Source organism: Brassica oleracea, chromosome C6 (genome assembly GCF_000695525.1).
Source record: "Brassica oleracea var. oleracea cultivar TO1000 chromosome C6, BOL, whole genome shotgun sequence".
Taxonomy (NCBI): domain Eukaryota; kingdom Viridiplantae; phylum Streptophyta; class Magnoliopsida; order Brassicales; family Brassicaceae; genus Brassica; species Brassica oleracea.
In genome coordinates, this window is record NC_027753.1 from 39400251 (window position 1) to 39415274 (window position 15024).

General features: G+C 39.1%; 3 protein-coding genes across 5 annotated transcripts; all 3 read right to left on the reverse strand.

Annotated features, from left to right (window-relative positions):
* Positions 1-1779: 1779 nt before the first annotated feature.
* Positions 1780-4749, reverse strand: LOC106296656 (metal tolerance protein 9). Of its 3 annotated transcripts, none has more exons than XM_013732844.1 (7): positions 4455-4748; positions 3831-3943; positions 3494-3739; positions 3332-3412; positions 3022-3252; positions 2594-2932; positions 1780-2135 (listed from the first exon to the last, which is right to left on the reverse strand). In XM_013732844.1, exons 1-7 carry the CDS (start codon positions 4645-4647, stop codon positions 2133-2135), a joined length of 1206 nt encoding a protein of 401 aa, XP_013588298.1. In that variant the 5' UTR covers positions 4648-4748; the 3' UTR covers positions 1780-2132. The 3 variants fall into 3 exon arrangements, with proteins under 3 accessions (XP_013588298.1, XP_013588295.1, XP_013588297.1); XM_013732841.1 differs by having other exon boundaries at positions 1781-2125; positions 4455-4749; XM_013732843.1 differs by lacking the exon at positions 1780-2135 and having other exon boundaries at positions 2426-2932; positions 4455-4747.
* Positions 4750-6811: 2062 nt separating this feature from the next.
* LOC106300883 (phosphoglycerate kinase, cytosolic-like) lies at positions 6812-9242 on the reverse strand. The gene is made up of 6 exons (XM_013737139.1): positions 9151-9242; positions 8807-9023; positions 8193-8270; positions 7527-8105; positions 7300-7458; positions 6812-7176 (listed from the first exon to the last, which is right to left on the reverse strand). The coding sequence occupies exons 2-6, from the start codon at positions 8999-9001 to the stop codon at positions 6982-6984; spliced, it is 1206 nt and encodes a 401-aa protein (XP_013592593.1). The 5' UTR covers positions 9002-9023; positions 9151-9242; the 3' UTR covers positions 6812-6981.
* A 398-nt stretch (positions 9243-9640) lies between these two features.
* On the reverse strand, positions 9641-15000 carry LOC106296238. Its single transcript, XM_013732321.1, has 9 exons — positions 14790-15000; positions 11666-14476; positions 11525-11596; positions 11091-11243; positions 10845-11008; positions 10615-10762; positions 10387-10509; positions 10083-10170; positions 9641-9978 (listed from the first exon to the last, which is right to left on the reverse strand). The coding sequence occupies exons 2-9, from the start codon at positions 14339-14341 to the stop codon at positions 9779-9781; spliced, it is 3624 nt and encodes a 1207-aa protein (XP_013587775.1). The 5' UTR covers positions 14342-14476; positions 14790-15000; the 3' UTR covers positions 9641-9778.
* Positions 15001-15024: the final 24 nt, after the last annotated feature.

A 15024-nucleotide genomic window follows, 5' to 3' on the forward strand; every position in this document is an offset into this window, starting at 1 on the left:
CTCTATATACTGAAGCATATGATCTTAAGTGTTGTTTTAAAATTTCTAAACCCATTCTACATTTGTATCAATGTATATTAAACTCTTTTTCATGGTACATGGGCATTTCTTTAATTTTTTGTCAATTAATTTATTAAAATTTCATAATGCTCCTTAAATTGGTGGACTAACCACTATAAAATCGCTATTTTCTACAGAAACGAAGACAACAAAAGTTCCAAACCTCATTGAACATCGTTATATGTTATTGAATGATGCAACTATGCATTAAAACAGTATTTTCATATTTTTTGAATTTTTCTCAAAATTTATGTGTTAACTCCTTACGAAAATATTGGATTTTTTGGTAAATGCTAGCCTATGATCTTTAGTGTTGTTTTGAAATTTATAAAAACATTCTACATTTGCATTAATTTATATTAAACTCTCTTTCATGGTATATTGGCATGGTTTTAAGTTTTTGTCAATTAATTTAATAACACTTCGTAATACTCCCTAAATTGGTGGACTAACCACTGTAACATCGCTGTGTTTCAAAAAAAAAAAAAAACCACTATAATATCGTTATTTTCTAAAAAAATGGAGACAACAAAAGTATTAAACCTCTTTGACCTTCATCATATGTTAGTGAATGATGCAACTATGCATTAAAATAGTATTTTCATATTTTTGATTTTTCTCAAAATCTATGTGTTAACCTCTACGAAAATATTGATTTTTTCGATAAATTCTCTATATACTGAAGCATATGATCTTTAGTGTTGTTTTTAATTTTCTAAAAAAATTCTACATTTGTATTAATGTATATTAAACTCTCTTTCATGGTACATGGACATCGTTTTAATTTTTTGTCAATTAATTTACTAAAACTTCATAATACTCCTTAAATTGGTGGACTAGCCACTATAAAATCCTATTTTCTAGAGAAACGGAGAAAAGAAAGTTCCAAACATCTTTGAACTTCATCATATGTTAGTGAAAGATGCAACTATGCATTAAAGTAATATTTTTATATTTTTTTAATTTTTCTCAAAATCTATATGTTAACCTCTACGAAAATATTGAGTTTTTCTGTAAAAATTCTATATACTGAAGCCTATGATCTTTATTGTTGTTTTAAACTTTCTAAACACATTAGACATTTGTATTAATGTATATTAAATTTTATTTCATGGTACATGGGCATCGTTTTATTTTTTTGTCAATTAATTTAGTTAAACTTCATAATACTCCTGAAATTGGTGGACTAACCACTATAAAATCGTTATTTTCCAGAGAAACAGAGACAACAAAAGTTTCAAACCTCTTTAACGTTCATCATATGTAGTGAAGAATGCAACTATGCATTAAAACATTATTTTCGTATTTTTGAATTTTTTTCTCAAAATTTATGCCTGATATTGCCTCAACTTTGGACACTCTCTTGGATCTCTTCTCTGGATTTATTCTATGGTTTACTGCAAATGGATGGTTTAGAGTTCATTCTCGATTTAGTTTATTTATATTCTAAGATATGAGGTTAATATTAAAATTGTGGTAAGAAAAGAGGTTAATATTTATTATCCAAATGATCCGATTTATATAAATTAATAGAGGTAAACGTATATATAAAAGTTTAGTGCGGTGTAAGTAAAAACTATTGTGACATGATATTGGTAAATTGTAGTTATTGGATTATTGTAATAGTTATTTTCAATAAAACTTAGAATAAAATAATAATAATATTATATACTATAACAAAATTTATTAACTTATTAACATTATTTAAATTTGATTTTTTATTGACAATAATATCCATATAAACCAACACTACCCTGTCCACATACCCAACACAAATACAAGTTTCTGAGTACTACAAGAAGCAAGAGAAGCTGCTTCAGGGTTTCAATGAGATGGTGGAGACTATCAATGAAACTGGTTTTGTGTCTGGAGCATTTTTGTTAATTGATTTTAACAGGAAGAGCTGAAGAAGCTTGCAAAGGGCGAGAGGCTTGCAGTACACATCTCAAACGCAGCGAACCTTGTGCTTTTTGTAGCAAAGGTTTATGCTTCAGTGAAGAGTAGATCTATGGCTGTGATTGCTTCAACTTTGGACTCTCTCTTGGATCTCTTGTCTGGATTTATTCTATGATTTACTACAAACAGATAGTTTATAGTCCATTCTCGATTTAGTTTATTTATATTATACGATATGAGGTTAAGTGTGGTAAAAAAAAAGAGGTTAATATTTATTATCCAAATGATCCGATTTATATAAATGAATAGAGGTAAACGTATATACTGTATAAAAGTTAATTGTGATGTAAGTAAAAAAACTATTGTGATATGATATTGGTAAATTGTAGTTACTGTAAGATTATTGTAATAATCATTTTCAAAAAACTTATAATAAAATAATAATATTATATACAGTACAATAAAAATTATTAACTTATTATCATTATTGAACTTTGATTTTTTTTTTCGGTTTTCCTAATTATTGACAAAAATATCCAAATAAATCAACACTACCCTGTCCACATACCCAACACAAATACAAGTTTGAATATCAAGATATAGGTTCTAACTAATGGGACCAGATGATAAATCAAACCTTGTACTTGTGTTCGGGACGATGAGTGAACTCAAAGTCAATATGGACAAAAGCCCTCTCGACCTCAGAGAGTTGCTCGAGCTTCTCCTGAAGAGTCTCTCCGATGTTGTGAGCTTCGTGCAGCCTCATGTCCTCTGGCAAAACAATATCAACTTCAACAAAGTAGTGTGACCCAAACGTGTAGGCTCTCACTGTATCAATGTGTTTGATCTTCTCGTGATGGTTCCATATCAAGAACGTTAGTTTCGCCAAGAAATCAGGCGGTGCAGAGCGTCCAATAAGCGAATGAACATTCTCTAGTACCGTTCTTGCCCATGTGCTGATTGTATACAAAGCAATCTGAAAACATAAAAGAAGAATAGTTTTCTCAATCATAAGCTACAAGAGAGAGTTTCAAGAATGTCTTAAGGTTTGATGATTTTGCTTACGAGAATAGCACCAGAGGGATCAATCCACCAGTAGAATTTTACAGCCAAGACAGCTGTTGCTAAACCGACCGAGTTGGTGACGACATCAAAGAGGTGGTCTTGTGCATAGGCTCTGACAATTTCGTTTTGAAAACTTCTGCAGTAAAGCATGAGGAGAAACTTGATGACTGTAGCAGAAGCCATGATTCCAATCATCCATTTCTCCTCGGTGCTGCTCATATGGGGACCATTCTGTTAAAAAAGCAAATGATTAGACCTCATGTAACTGATAATGCCACTACTAGAAGTAAACCATAGTGTATTTTATTACCTTGGAAACTAGTAGTCTAGTTGACTCTAGCAACACTTGTAGCCCAAGAGTTGCCATGACAGAGGCAAACACAATGATCCCCTGCCAAGTTCAAGAACCATGCATGATTTTTACTTTGATGAAAAATATATACATCTTATTTGAAGAGGAGAGACTATATACCACAGGTTGCATCCTTCGTTTTCCGATTGGATAGTGAAAATGGTTTGGTTTGCTCATGGCGTTTGCAGTGAACCATAGAATGAATCCAGACAAGAGATCCAAGAGAGAGTCCAAAGTTGAAGCAATCACAGCCATAGATCTACTCTCAACAGAAGCATAAACTTTGGCTACAAAAAGCACAAGGTTTGCTGCGTTTGAGATGTTTACTGCAAGCCTCTCGCTCTTGGCTAGCTTCTTCAGCTCTTCCTGTTGAAATCAATCAACAAGATGAGAGACAGAGAGAGAGAGAGAGAGAGAGATTCCAGAAGAAACGTAATGAACGGATAAGAGTGGAAACCTCAGATGGAGCTCCAGAGACAAAACCAGTTTCGTTGATTGTTTCCATTTCATTGAAACCCTCAAGCAGCTTCTCTTGCTTCTTGTAGTACTCAGAAACTTTACGTTCCTTTTCTGATTTCCGACAAGAAAAAAAAGCAAAACCCATGTCTAAGATTATGTATCTGTTCACAGATGATTCAAAGCATATATATATATAGAGACATCCGTGATGGCTTTTTTATCATCTTTCGATCAATCTACAATGCGTAAAACCTCCGCAGAATATGATACTGTGTACTCACCACACTTAAACAAATCAAGATTCTGTGTTATCACTGTTGTTTAAAACAACTAAAGAGACATAGAGAATCGGACATATGCTCCATGTTCGGAAAGAAAGAATATATCATCAAAAAAAAGCTTGATCACTTTAAATCGAGTACACTAGAGTTCTCTTTAGGGCTAACATAATCGTACGTTTGCTTGCAGAGCAATTAATCACGGAAGAGTTCGTGTAGGGTTTAGATTCTTAATCAATTTACTAGAAAAAATGTTAAAAAGAGTGTCATGATATGAATCACAAGGATTGTAAACATAGACACGAAAGGTAGATTTAGAAGAAGAGACGATGAAGGAGACTTACTTGGAGTCCGGAGATAACGGGACAAGCGAGTACGGCGAGAGGACAGGGGAGAAGAAGAAGGGAGGCGGAACGTGTCGAGGCTGAGACGCCACGAAGACGGTGGAGACGAGCGGTCATCGTCATCGTTCGGAAGAAGGTCGACAATGTAGTCCTGTCCACTAACGCCGAGATGATGCTCCTTCGTCGTCTCCATATTCTCGATATCTTTTTCTCTGCTGATTTTCTGGGGGAAGTTCCGTGACAAACAAATATTGTTGCTTATTTTTGGGAATCTCTCTATTTATATATCAAATAGTGTAAATTATTTTTATACATATAAAACAAATCCAGACCCCTTTTAAATATAGAAAACGTATCGCTGAGAGAAATTTGGTATTATCAAGAGGTGTGAGAGATATGGATATGAACCAAGCAAATACATTTATAATTTTGATAAGAGAAAGAATAACATACGTGGCTGTGGACTCATGGTGGTGCAACTGAAATGTGGACCATTTCTTCCTTCTTTCCAGCGTAGATGAACGAGGAGTATTGTCCACTTATAGAAACTTCAGATAAACATAGATAACATATATAGGTTACTAGAGAAATGACAACCCAACGGCCAACACACATAGGTTATTGTTATCACGTTATAAGTAAAATACACTGGACAGTTGTTGTCATCAAGCCTTCAAGAACACCAAATTACTCATGCACAACCTGCCAAAAACAGTTAAGTTGACCTTTTACGCAGCTCTTACCAAGCTCTCATCAACATCATATATCATATCAATATGGTCCTTTGTCCAAGCTTGTGAACTTGCATCTGGTCCACAACGAAGAATCAAAGAGGGAACAAGCATGCAAATTCCTTTTATGATATGAACAAACCAAAACTGTAATGATTCAGGGAACTGCATTAAGACAAACTGTCCTTATAGGAGATTCAGACACATTTTGGAACACGTATTGGATCGAAGCCAGATATTCAGACATGTTTAGTCTTCATTTCAAAGAGATTTAACATCATACAGAACAAATCAGTGTACACTAGTGAAAATTTTGCAAGAACGCCTCTGTAAAAAAAATAAAGCATACAACGCATTTACGTATTAACCATTCTTTTCCTTCTAACCTTCTTACACTCGGTCTTCACATTTTTTTCCCCTCGAGCTTCTGGTTCCAGAGAGATTCGTCTACTCTACTGTAATGTCTAAGCTAAAGAGAGCTGTAATCAAAATCAAATTCTCTTCTCAACAAAACCTTGATGTATCATTTCATCACCTATGTATCATCTGTGAGGAACCGACCTTTTCTTCTACGTCTAAGATGTTTCAAAAGCCTGAATCGAAGCATCGAGTCAACATCATAACCCGCAAGTTCCATTCTGTTTGTAAGTTGAGAGACAATCTCCACTCTGTCTCTTGATTGCAAGAGAGAACAAAGTCCGTCACTGAGCTCTTCTCTTCTGGTATATCCAATTCGACTACTCGTCTTAAAGCTCTCTCTGTTTCCCCTTCCTTGAAACATTGTTCAATCTCGTTAGCTGCTGCATCGTCCATAGACTAAATGTGAAGCAGATGTGCGGTGAAAATGCGCCTAATAAGTTCAATTCTCTTGGTTGCGGAGACTAGACAGGGATTGAGAATCCAGTGAGAGGCTCTCCGTCTGAGGATGAAGACGGCTTTCTTTTGATCGTCAAGGAGCAAGTTCTCGACTGATAGAGCCGGTTAATGGGTAAACCGGTTTGTAAGAATTAGCGGAACTTCGGTACAATTAAACGGTTTTTATCATGATTAGACCAAAAGCCCGCCAGTAACATCCATCGTCTTATTCATGCCATCTAAGGTTCATTGTATAATCGCATTTCTATCGGGTAGAAGAACATTTATTACGTAGAAAAACTATCACTGCAACGTTTTAAGCTAGTTTATTATTGAAACATTTTTGAACTAATGACTTTGATGGAGTTTAACTTGGAATGAAGTAACTCCTCCAAAAATAGGTGTATGCCATTTAGCATAGAGAGCACACGGTATTCTTTAGTAAAAGGCGAAAGAATAGTTCGCTTTGTGCTCACTACATGGCTCCATGGTTTATTACAGTGTAGCATCAGATGCTTTTGTACCTGAATCCTTCGACGTTTAGGTTTGATTTTATTCGATGTGGGACTGATTTAGTGGTGTGTTTAACTGGGCCGAAAACTTACTTTATGGGCCGTTCTGAGACTACTAATACGCTTCAGATGTAGTGTGCTTCTTTGTTTGGTAGTGTGTTTAACTGGGCAGAAAATGACGCGTTCACTGTGTGTGTTTGTTTGTTGCGAATGTTTTTTGTAACCCAAGAGAGATGATCATCCAGAGAAAAACTGATAATTAGTTGAAATCGCCAGAGATTAGTAGTATTCATCTGTATTTTTTTTTATTAGAGAAAGGCAACAAACTATTAAAAAAAACTCCCAAAAAAAGTGGCTGGCTCAGCTGGTCACAGTAAACCCAGACTTGCACATACAAAAACACACGAGAAATGAAACTTGGAAGATTTCTCAAGCGTCGTCGAGAGCGAGGACTCCTGGAAGTGGCTTACCCTCGAGAAGCTCCAAACTAGCACCGCCTCCGGTAGAGATGTGGCTCATCTTGTCTGCCAAACCAACCTTCTCAACGGCAGCCACAGAGTCACCTCCTCCTATGATTGTGGTCACCCCCTTTCCGCTCAGCTCCGCAAGTTGCTTTGCTACGGCCTAGTGATAAACATGACATGAGATCAGGTTATTTCACTGAAGATACATGAAAATTTATAAAGGGTGAATAAAACTTGGGTTAACATACGACGAATATATAGTTGCAGTACTAGTTGGTCGTACCTCAGTTCCAGCTGCAAACTTATCGAATTCAAATACACCCATGGGACCATTCCAGATGATGGTCTTGGTTGTGTCCAGGGCTTCGCTGAATGTCTTGATGGAGTCTGGACCAATATCAAGTCCCATCCAGCCATCTGGGATTGCCGTGGCTGCCACTATCTGCAAAGAGTTCACACAAACATTTTGTTCATGATCCATTGAGCCAACAGCAATGATGCGAGTGTTACCTTGCTGTTAGCATCGGGAGCGAACTTGTCAGCAATAACCACATCGGTTGGAAGTAAAAGAGAGACACCTTTGGCTTTTGCCTTCTCCATGAGTGACTTGGCCAAGTCAAGCTTGTCCTCTCCCACAAGAGAAGATCCAACCGAATGTCCTTGCGCCTTGTAGAAAGTGAAAATCATACCTCCACCGAGCAAGAGGATGTCAACGGTGGACAAGAGTGACTCAATGACACCAATCTTGGTCGAAACCTTTGAGCCTCCAACAATGGCAGCGAAAGGCTTCTTGGGGTTTGCCACAGCTCCGACAAGGTAATCAAGTTCCTTCTGCATGAGGAAACCAGCGACGGAAGGCTTCAGGTACTTGGCAACTCCTTCAGTGGAAGCATGGGCTCTGTGAGCAGTGCCGAAAGCATCGTTAACGTAGACATCTGCAAGAGCAGCAAGCTTCTTTGCAAATTCAGGGTCGTTCTTCTCTTCTTCCTTGTAGAACCTAACATTCTCCAAGAGAAGAACACCACCTTCAGGTAGTCCTGCAACCAGTTTCTGGACTTCCTCGCCAATAGAGTCATCGGCCATCACAACCTATTAACAATGTGCAACAAGTCACAAACAATGTTAGCTCATAGTACTGACAGCTTCTATTCGTATAGAGGAACAAGAGGCACAAACCTCGACACCTAGAAGCTCAGACAATCTCGGCACAAGAGGCTTTAAGCTGAATTTAGGGGTAACACCTTTGGGGCGGCCCTGAAACATATAAACTTCGATCAGAGACATCCAATAGCTAATAAGAAACACTACTAAGACATAATATAACTGCTGATCAATCTCCAAGAATAATTAAACCATCATGTAAGAAAGTGACCAAACTTATACAAATGAGAGTGACCAAACATAATATAACATCGCAGCCAGCATCCTCAATTGCAATGAGAGTGACCAAACTTATACAAATGATTCACACAGGGCTTAAACTATCATGTAAGAAAGCGAAGACATCTGCATATGTAGACAGAAGCTCTGTTATAAAACCAAACGAGCTAATAAAACAGATCAGATCAAAACAGATAAGCTAGCATATGAGGTGAACATAACAAAAGTAACACGCCACTAATAACAAATAACATAACTGAAAATCAATGTTCCAAGGAGAAAGACCCCATGTAAGAAAGCGAAAACATCTGCCTTATATAGTCCACCGATCAAATAATGAAGCTCTGTGATAAAAACCAAAAGAGCTGAAAAAACAGATCAGATCGAAACAGATAAGCTGGAGGACATACCAAGTGGCTGCAGAGAACAACCCTAGATCCGTTTCCCATCAAGTACTTGATGGTGGGAACAGCGGCGCGAATCCTGGTGTCATCGGTGATGTTGGAGTTATCGTCCAAAGGAACGTTGAGATCAACCCTCACGAACACGCTCTTTCCCTTCAGATCTGCTTCCTTCAACGTTCCTACGCTTCTCTTCGTCGCCATAGCAGCTGAACAAAACAAAACACTGCAAACAATACTCGCGAAAATGAGATTTGACGGAGGAATCAAACAGATCTACAAAACATGGCGCAAACTCTAATCGAAATCGATTGGATGAGGATTCTAAGGCATAAACTAAAGAATATACTCACATGAGTGGATGTATAGAGAGACGAACGAAGCTACACGAAGATGGAAGTGGCTGATCTTTCGAGGAGACGACGAGACTGTATATAAAAGCAGCGTGGAGAACACCCAAAAAAATGGTGGGCCCGTGAAGAGTAAGTTATTATATATTACGTTTTTGCCACTGACTCTCTCTCTCTCTCTGGGCCGGTTACGTTTAACTTTTAAATATTGGATTAGGAGATTTAATGGGCCTAATCCACTTGTAATTTGTAAGGCTTATTAGTCTCTTTCATCTTTCTTCATTTAAACTCTCAACGTCGGATCAGTGTGGAGTCAGGAGTGTAGTAGATAAACCTCCGCACCGGAGGGAAGCGTAAGTCTTGCCGGAGAGACGAATCATTTGTTCTCACTATTTTTCCCTCCAGTGGAGTTGTGTAAGGTTGATCGTGGTGTGTTCTACAGAGACGACAATTTTCGACCAACTGAGATACTTACATTTTTATTTTTATTTTCAAAGAAAATAAAGGGAAGTGTCAAGAAATATCTCTACTGAAACTCCAAAGACTGTGAGTATTAAAACTGGAGAAAAAAAATTAAAAGAATTGGAAAACAATACTTTTCACTGCACATAATAAGAAGAAAAGGTTCCTCTTATTTGGAAGCCCTGTGAGCTGGTGGCTTGGACTGAGTCGAAATCGCTGCAGATGACATCACTCGCAAGCGGCCAGCAATCTCTGTGAAAGATGGTCTTGCCATTGGGTTTGGCGCCCAACACTCCTCCATTAGTGTTCTCCATTCATCGTCACAGAAGGCTGGTATGGTTGGTCTCAGTGTGTTGTTCACTATCCCACCTGCACTTTCACAAAATGAAGTCATCATCCTCTCAAATTCCATATGGATAAAATTCTGAACATTAGCGAAAGAATGAACATGCCGTGTGTTACTAGCAACGCACCTATTATGGCCCCATAGTGCATATTGGCATATGGTTCCTCTCCCGTCAGAATCTCCCACAGAACAATACCAAATGAGAAAACATCAACCTGCAGGTAAAGACCAATAATATAAAGGATCAACTCCTATCACAGATCTTACAGGTTGCTTTATCAGGCCATGGATTAACAAAAGATCCTCTGCACAAGAAACTAACTCAAAATATCTCATAAACGGGAAGATAGACGACTTATGCTAAAAAAGATCATGATACAAGTCAAAGTAGCTAATGGGATATCACTAGTATTATATCATGAATGTATTACCTTTTCTGAAACTTTGCTGCTGCTCCCATTTAAAAGCTCTGGTGCCATCCATGGTAAGGTTCCACGTACACCACCAGATACCAATGTATTTCTCTTGATTTTTGACAAACCAAAGTCACCAACCTGAGGTGGATTAGCATGTGGATGTTAATCTGATTTGTTCTAACATCATCTTAAACAGAAAAGATAAAAGAAAATCTACAGAAGGGTCCACCCAGATCGTGTTACCTTGCAGATTGGGCGAGAAGGATCTTTCAAGTTCACAAGTAAATTGTCACATTTCAAATCGAAGTGAACAGTATTTTTGGAGTGTAAATATTCCATTCCAAATGCAGCATCCATGGCAATGAGGAGTCTCTTACGACGATCAAGATGCCTGGTCATGTAAAATAGAAGAGAAGAGTACATAAGTTAAATGAACTGAGACCCATCAGAGGACCTAGTAAGCATAACTTTACCTGTCCTTCCGGACCAGAACATGCCTCAGAGAACCATCCACCATGTACTCTGTCACGGTCGCCATTGTCCCCCCAGGCCCGTCTTTTACAACACCATAAAATGCTACCACATTCGGGTGATGAAGTTTTGAAAGAATCTCAGCCTCCCCCCAGAATTCACCAGTCTGCAGAGAAATCAACGAGTGCAGTGAATTGTAGGCATGGCCAAAAGGAAAATGCATAAGACATGATCTGCAAACAACTCACCAATATCTCTTGCTCTGATGACCGCCCAGCAAAGCAATTCTTCTTTATCCTCTTGATAGCGACATCTGATCCTCTCCATTTCCCATGATAAACCATTCCAAAAGTACCAGAACCAAGCTCTTTCAACTCCTCAAGATCTTCATTCTTAATGATCTAGTGATATTTACGAGTGTGTTATTGAAATTATGAAAATAAAACATAGATACACAGGGGGATATAAGCAGGACTATGTTTTGACAGTAGAACCCACAGGAAATGAAACAAAACACACAGATTAAAATAAGAAACCAAATAGAAGCACACAGTCAAGGTGTACACGTATTGCTGATTCTTATAACAAATTTGAAACTGTAATAAGAGCCACTGACATGGCCCATTTTCCATGCAAAGATAGTAAATGTTTTATTAGGTGTATTTTTCAGAGCTCTTCATACCTGCAAGCCACAGCGGTCAAACTCTGAGCCAAGTGGAGGAAGCGCAGCATGCCTTGTTTCTGTCTTTTCATCCTAGAAGTTTCATCCTCGTTAGTAAAGCTTGTGGTTTTGGGAATTACAAAATAAATAACTGCAACTAACCTTTGGTACAAAATCTGGCGTCCTCAGGTTCTCCACAATATCACCAAATTCTACACTCTCTGTGACCTTCATATGTTCATCCTTCAGAGTAGGGAGTACAGTGCTAGTGAAACCCCCGTTACTTCTAGAAAAATCATCCCCATAATCTCGACCTAAAGTCAATTTCGGATCCCCAATGTTTGCTGAAATACCATCTCTACTCATTGGTGTGACGTGATGCAATCTGGAGCTCTCTCCACCATCTTTAATGTCAGATGGAAAGTGAGAATCAGCTTGGTCAACACCTGCAACATCTCTTCGGATAAGTTCTTCAGCCAGCTGCTGAAAATACGACCAATTTTTTGGATCTTGATTCTGCACATTCATGCTAATAGCAGCTCCATTGTGAGGATATGGATGGACAGCAGATGTGTCCTCTGAGATTGCATTCGAAAATATTTCAGAAAGGAAGTCACGAGGAAACCGGTCATTGATATCGATAAGAATATCTCCATGCAGTGAATCAGAATCGTTAGTAGAAGCTTGCTCTTCAGGAGTAGCATGACCAATTGCTGCGTTTACATCTGCCCCATTGACTACTCTGTTCTTGTTTGCATCATCATGATCCGCAATTTTTCGCAGGGGCTCGGAGTCCAATGTATCATCTGATACCCCCAGTTTTTCAAAGACTGTCTCAATGCTTTTATGCTCCTGGTGGGTAGCATCACCATTAACAGTTTGGGAATCTTCATGCGACTTTCCAGCTGCTTCTTTTGCTGCATCTTGCTGTGCAGTGTTCGTTTCTGGCTGCGACATTAAGAACTGAGAATCTAGCGAGCCATCAGATTTCGACAAACGATTTAGCACTTCTAACTGTTCACGAGGTATTCTCTCTGAACGATATACCTTAGGTGGAGGAGAATGCACAGGCTCAGGGTAGTTAAGATCAATTAGATTTGACTCAGAGTCGTTACGAACATTGCCATTTGAAGTTGGGAGCTGATCTTCCTTAACAGATAGAGGAACCAGCCCAGCAAAAACATCATCACGGTAAGTATCAGGCTTTGGAGAAGCGCTTTGCCGTGCATCACTTCTAGGGGGAAGTAAATGTGCCTCCTGGCTAGGAGTAGTTGTTGCAGCAGAAACCTCCCGAACTTGATTCTGATTCGTCACCTCAGCATCATTTATATGAGGAGGATCCTGGTGACCGTTTGCCAAATTTTTACGGTTTTCAGGCTCAACATGCTCATGAACTTTCATATCAGGTGGTAATACCTTCTGCTCCTCAGCAAGGGCTTGCGTGTTCTGTGGAGTAGGACCAGGGTGCGGATGCCCATCAGCCCAGCCAGCTTGCTGATTGACATGCCCTTGGAACGGTATGGAACTGGAAGTTTCCGCGAGACTCGAGTAGTTAGGATTTTGAGCATATAGAGGAAAGTGCTCTCGTTCTCCATGTTGAACCACGTGCCCGTAATACTGCGGGTAAAATCCATAAGTGCTGGCAGACCCCGGTGTGATGGAATGTGGATACTGAAAAGAGGAGTCTGGCGTAATAGATTGGGGATACTGACGATCCGAACTTGGCTGAACAGGTTGCTGATACTGATATGCACCACTGGCTGGAATAGATTGAGAATAATGAAGCGATGATCCTGGTGGAATAGACTCGGACTGTTGACCAGATGATTGTTGGAAGCCATTTGCCATCAACTGCTGTGCGCTAACTCCAACAACATCTCCAGCAATGCTTTTAATCCCCTCGGTGTTCCATACATCAAGCTCAGCTAAGTTGTTTGCTGAAGAGTTATCCAGCCCATGAAGGGTAGTAGAGTCCCTTCCTGATCCAATTCCCACGCCATTTACCGCTACAACATACTGGAACTCAGAGTCACCATCATTTTTATTAACCCCCAAAAGAGCATCATCCAGATCGCCGATGGAGAACAGAAACATCCTAAGCTTTTCAGAGCCACCACGGTTTCCCATCTCATTATACTCTTCAAACATATTCTGGAGATCTTCCTCACATGTTACAGAAACCAACGCATCAAGATCTTCACCAGGAAGCTGATACTTCACAACATGAGTTTGGTAATAAACCTCAAGGACTTTTTGCCTAAGCGCCAGCCAAGAAATGTCCTTCCTTACGGAAATAATGTGCGTCTCGCCTCCAACATATCTGAGCTTTGAATCACCTGGGCGTGGAAGTATTTTCCCACCAAAACTGCAAAAGATCTTAACTTTCGCTATTACACTACCTGAGGCTGAAGAAGATGAGTATCCTAGTAAATTTCCTAGACTGCTATCTTTACTAACTGAAGCTTGCCGTGCTGACTGGACATGACCAAGTCTATTTCCAAACTCGTGAAGCGAAGGGTTGGTTCTGTCATAACCCCTCAAGCCATTTTCCATAGTGCTCATCCTGGAGACATCTGAAGCACAGTCACTTGTATTGGTGTCCCCAGCTGCATTGGGGTTGGAAGACCTCTGAGGAATCACCCGATCACGCATAAACTCAAGAGAAAACTCTTCCCCTGTTTGTATGGAGAAGTTACGCACCTGCTTAACATCTGAAGCATTTTGATTGGGAGCTCTAAAATTAGCACTCGTGCTCCCCGTTTGTAGAACAGTCTCGTTGTTTCCGTATCCAGGTTCCATAGAGTGCTGAAAAGGCTGCTGGTGTCTAGGTGTACCCATCACAACAACACAATCCTCTGAATCGCTCTAATTGAAACACGTCTACAACGAATCTGATATACTGAATACTATAGAACCACCACTGAACTACCAAGACAGAGAAGATTGATTCAGTGCTCCTTCAAGATGATTAAGCTGCAATCAAGGAAATGATGATAAAAGTTTTAGTCACACGGCAAAGATCGAAAGCTAATCGAATCAAAAAAAAAATTTAAAACAAGATTCTTCATGCATGCTTTGATTTCGAACTAATCCAACAATGTCACCTAATCCGAATCACCAAAACCAAATTGATCAAAACGCCATCAACATCACTAACAATCCAAAACACTAAAGCAGCCGATACATCGATTCCGCGAGATCACAACGCTACAAAATAGCTTGAAACTGAAAAATCTAATGATTCAGTAAATAGCCAACGACTCGAAGCAGAAGGAACAAACATTACCAAAACCAAAATCTTCCTGGGAAGTAAGCGTGATAAGGAATCAGCGAAGCAGAAACGATCAGTTTACGCGGCGACGATATCGTCTTCTAGCTCCTGTTTGATCAGTGCACTGGCGAGGAAGGAGAGAATTAGAATAAAACAAAAACCCTAAGTTTTGTTCCCTCACTTTCTCTCGTTTTTTTCCCGGCTATATAAATTATATATGATATACATTTGACGAAAATAGAAGACGGTG

Excerpts from the sequence above, each read along its gene's own strand:
- LOC106296656 (XM_013732841.1), bottom strand. The coding sequence starts at position 4,647 with ATGGAGACGACGAAGGAGCATCATCTCGGCGTTAGTGGACAGGACTAC. Across the intron at positions 3,740-3,830 it reads TCTCTGGAGCTCCATCTGAG|GAAGAGCTGAAGAAGCTAGC; the intron begins GTTTCCACTCTT and ends TGATTTCAACAG. Across the intron at positions 2,126-2,593 it reads GTCCCGAACACAAGTACAAG|AATAAATCCAGACAAGAGAT; the intron begins GTTTGATTTATC and ends AGTAAATCATAG.
- LOC106300883 (XM_013737139.1), bottom strand. The coding sequence starts at position 9,001 with ATGGCGACGAAGAGAAGCGTAGGAACGTTGAAGGAAGCAGATCTGAAG. Across the intron at positions 8,271-8,806 it reads TTGTTCTCTGCAGCCACTTG|GGCCGCCCCAAAGGTGTTAC; the intron begins GTATGTCCTCCA and ends TATATGTTTCAG. Across the intron at positions 7,177-7,299 it reads AGTTTGCAGCTGGAACTGAG|GCCGTAGCAAAGCAACTTGC; the intron begins GTACGACCAACT and ends GTTTATCACTAG.
- LOC106296238 (XM_013732321.1), bottom strand. The coding sequence starts at position 14,341 with ATGGGTACACCTAGACACCAGCAGCCTTTTCAGCACTCTATGGAACCT. Across the intron at positions 11,597-11,665 it reads CGCCAGATTTTGTACCAAAG|GATGAAAAGACAGAAACAAG; the intron begins GTTAGTTGCAGT and ends TGAAACTTCTAG. Across the intron at positions 11,244-11,524 it reads TTGACCGCTGTGGCTTGCAG|ATCATTAAGAATGAAGATCT; the intron begins GTATGAAGAGCT and ends AAATATCACTAG.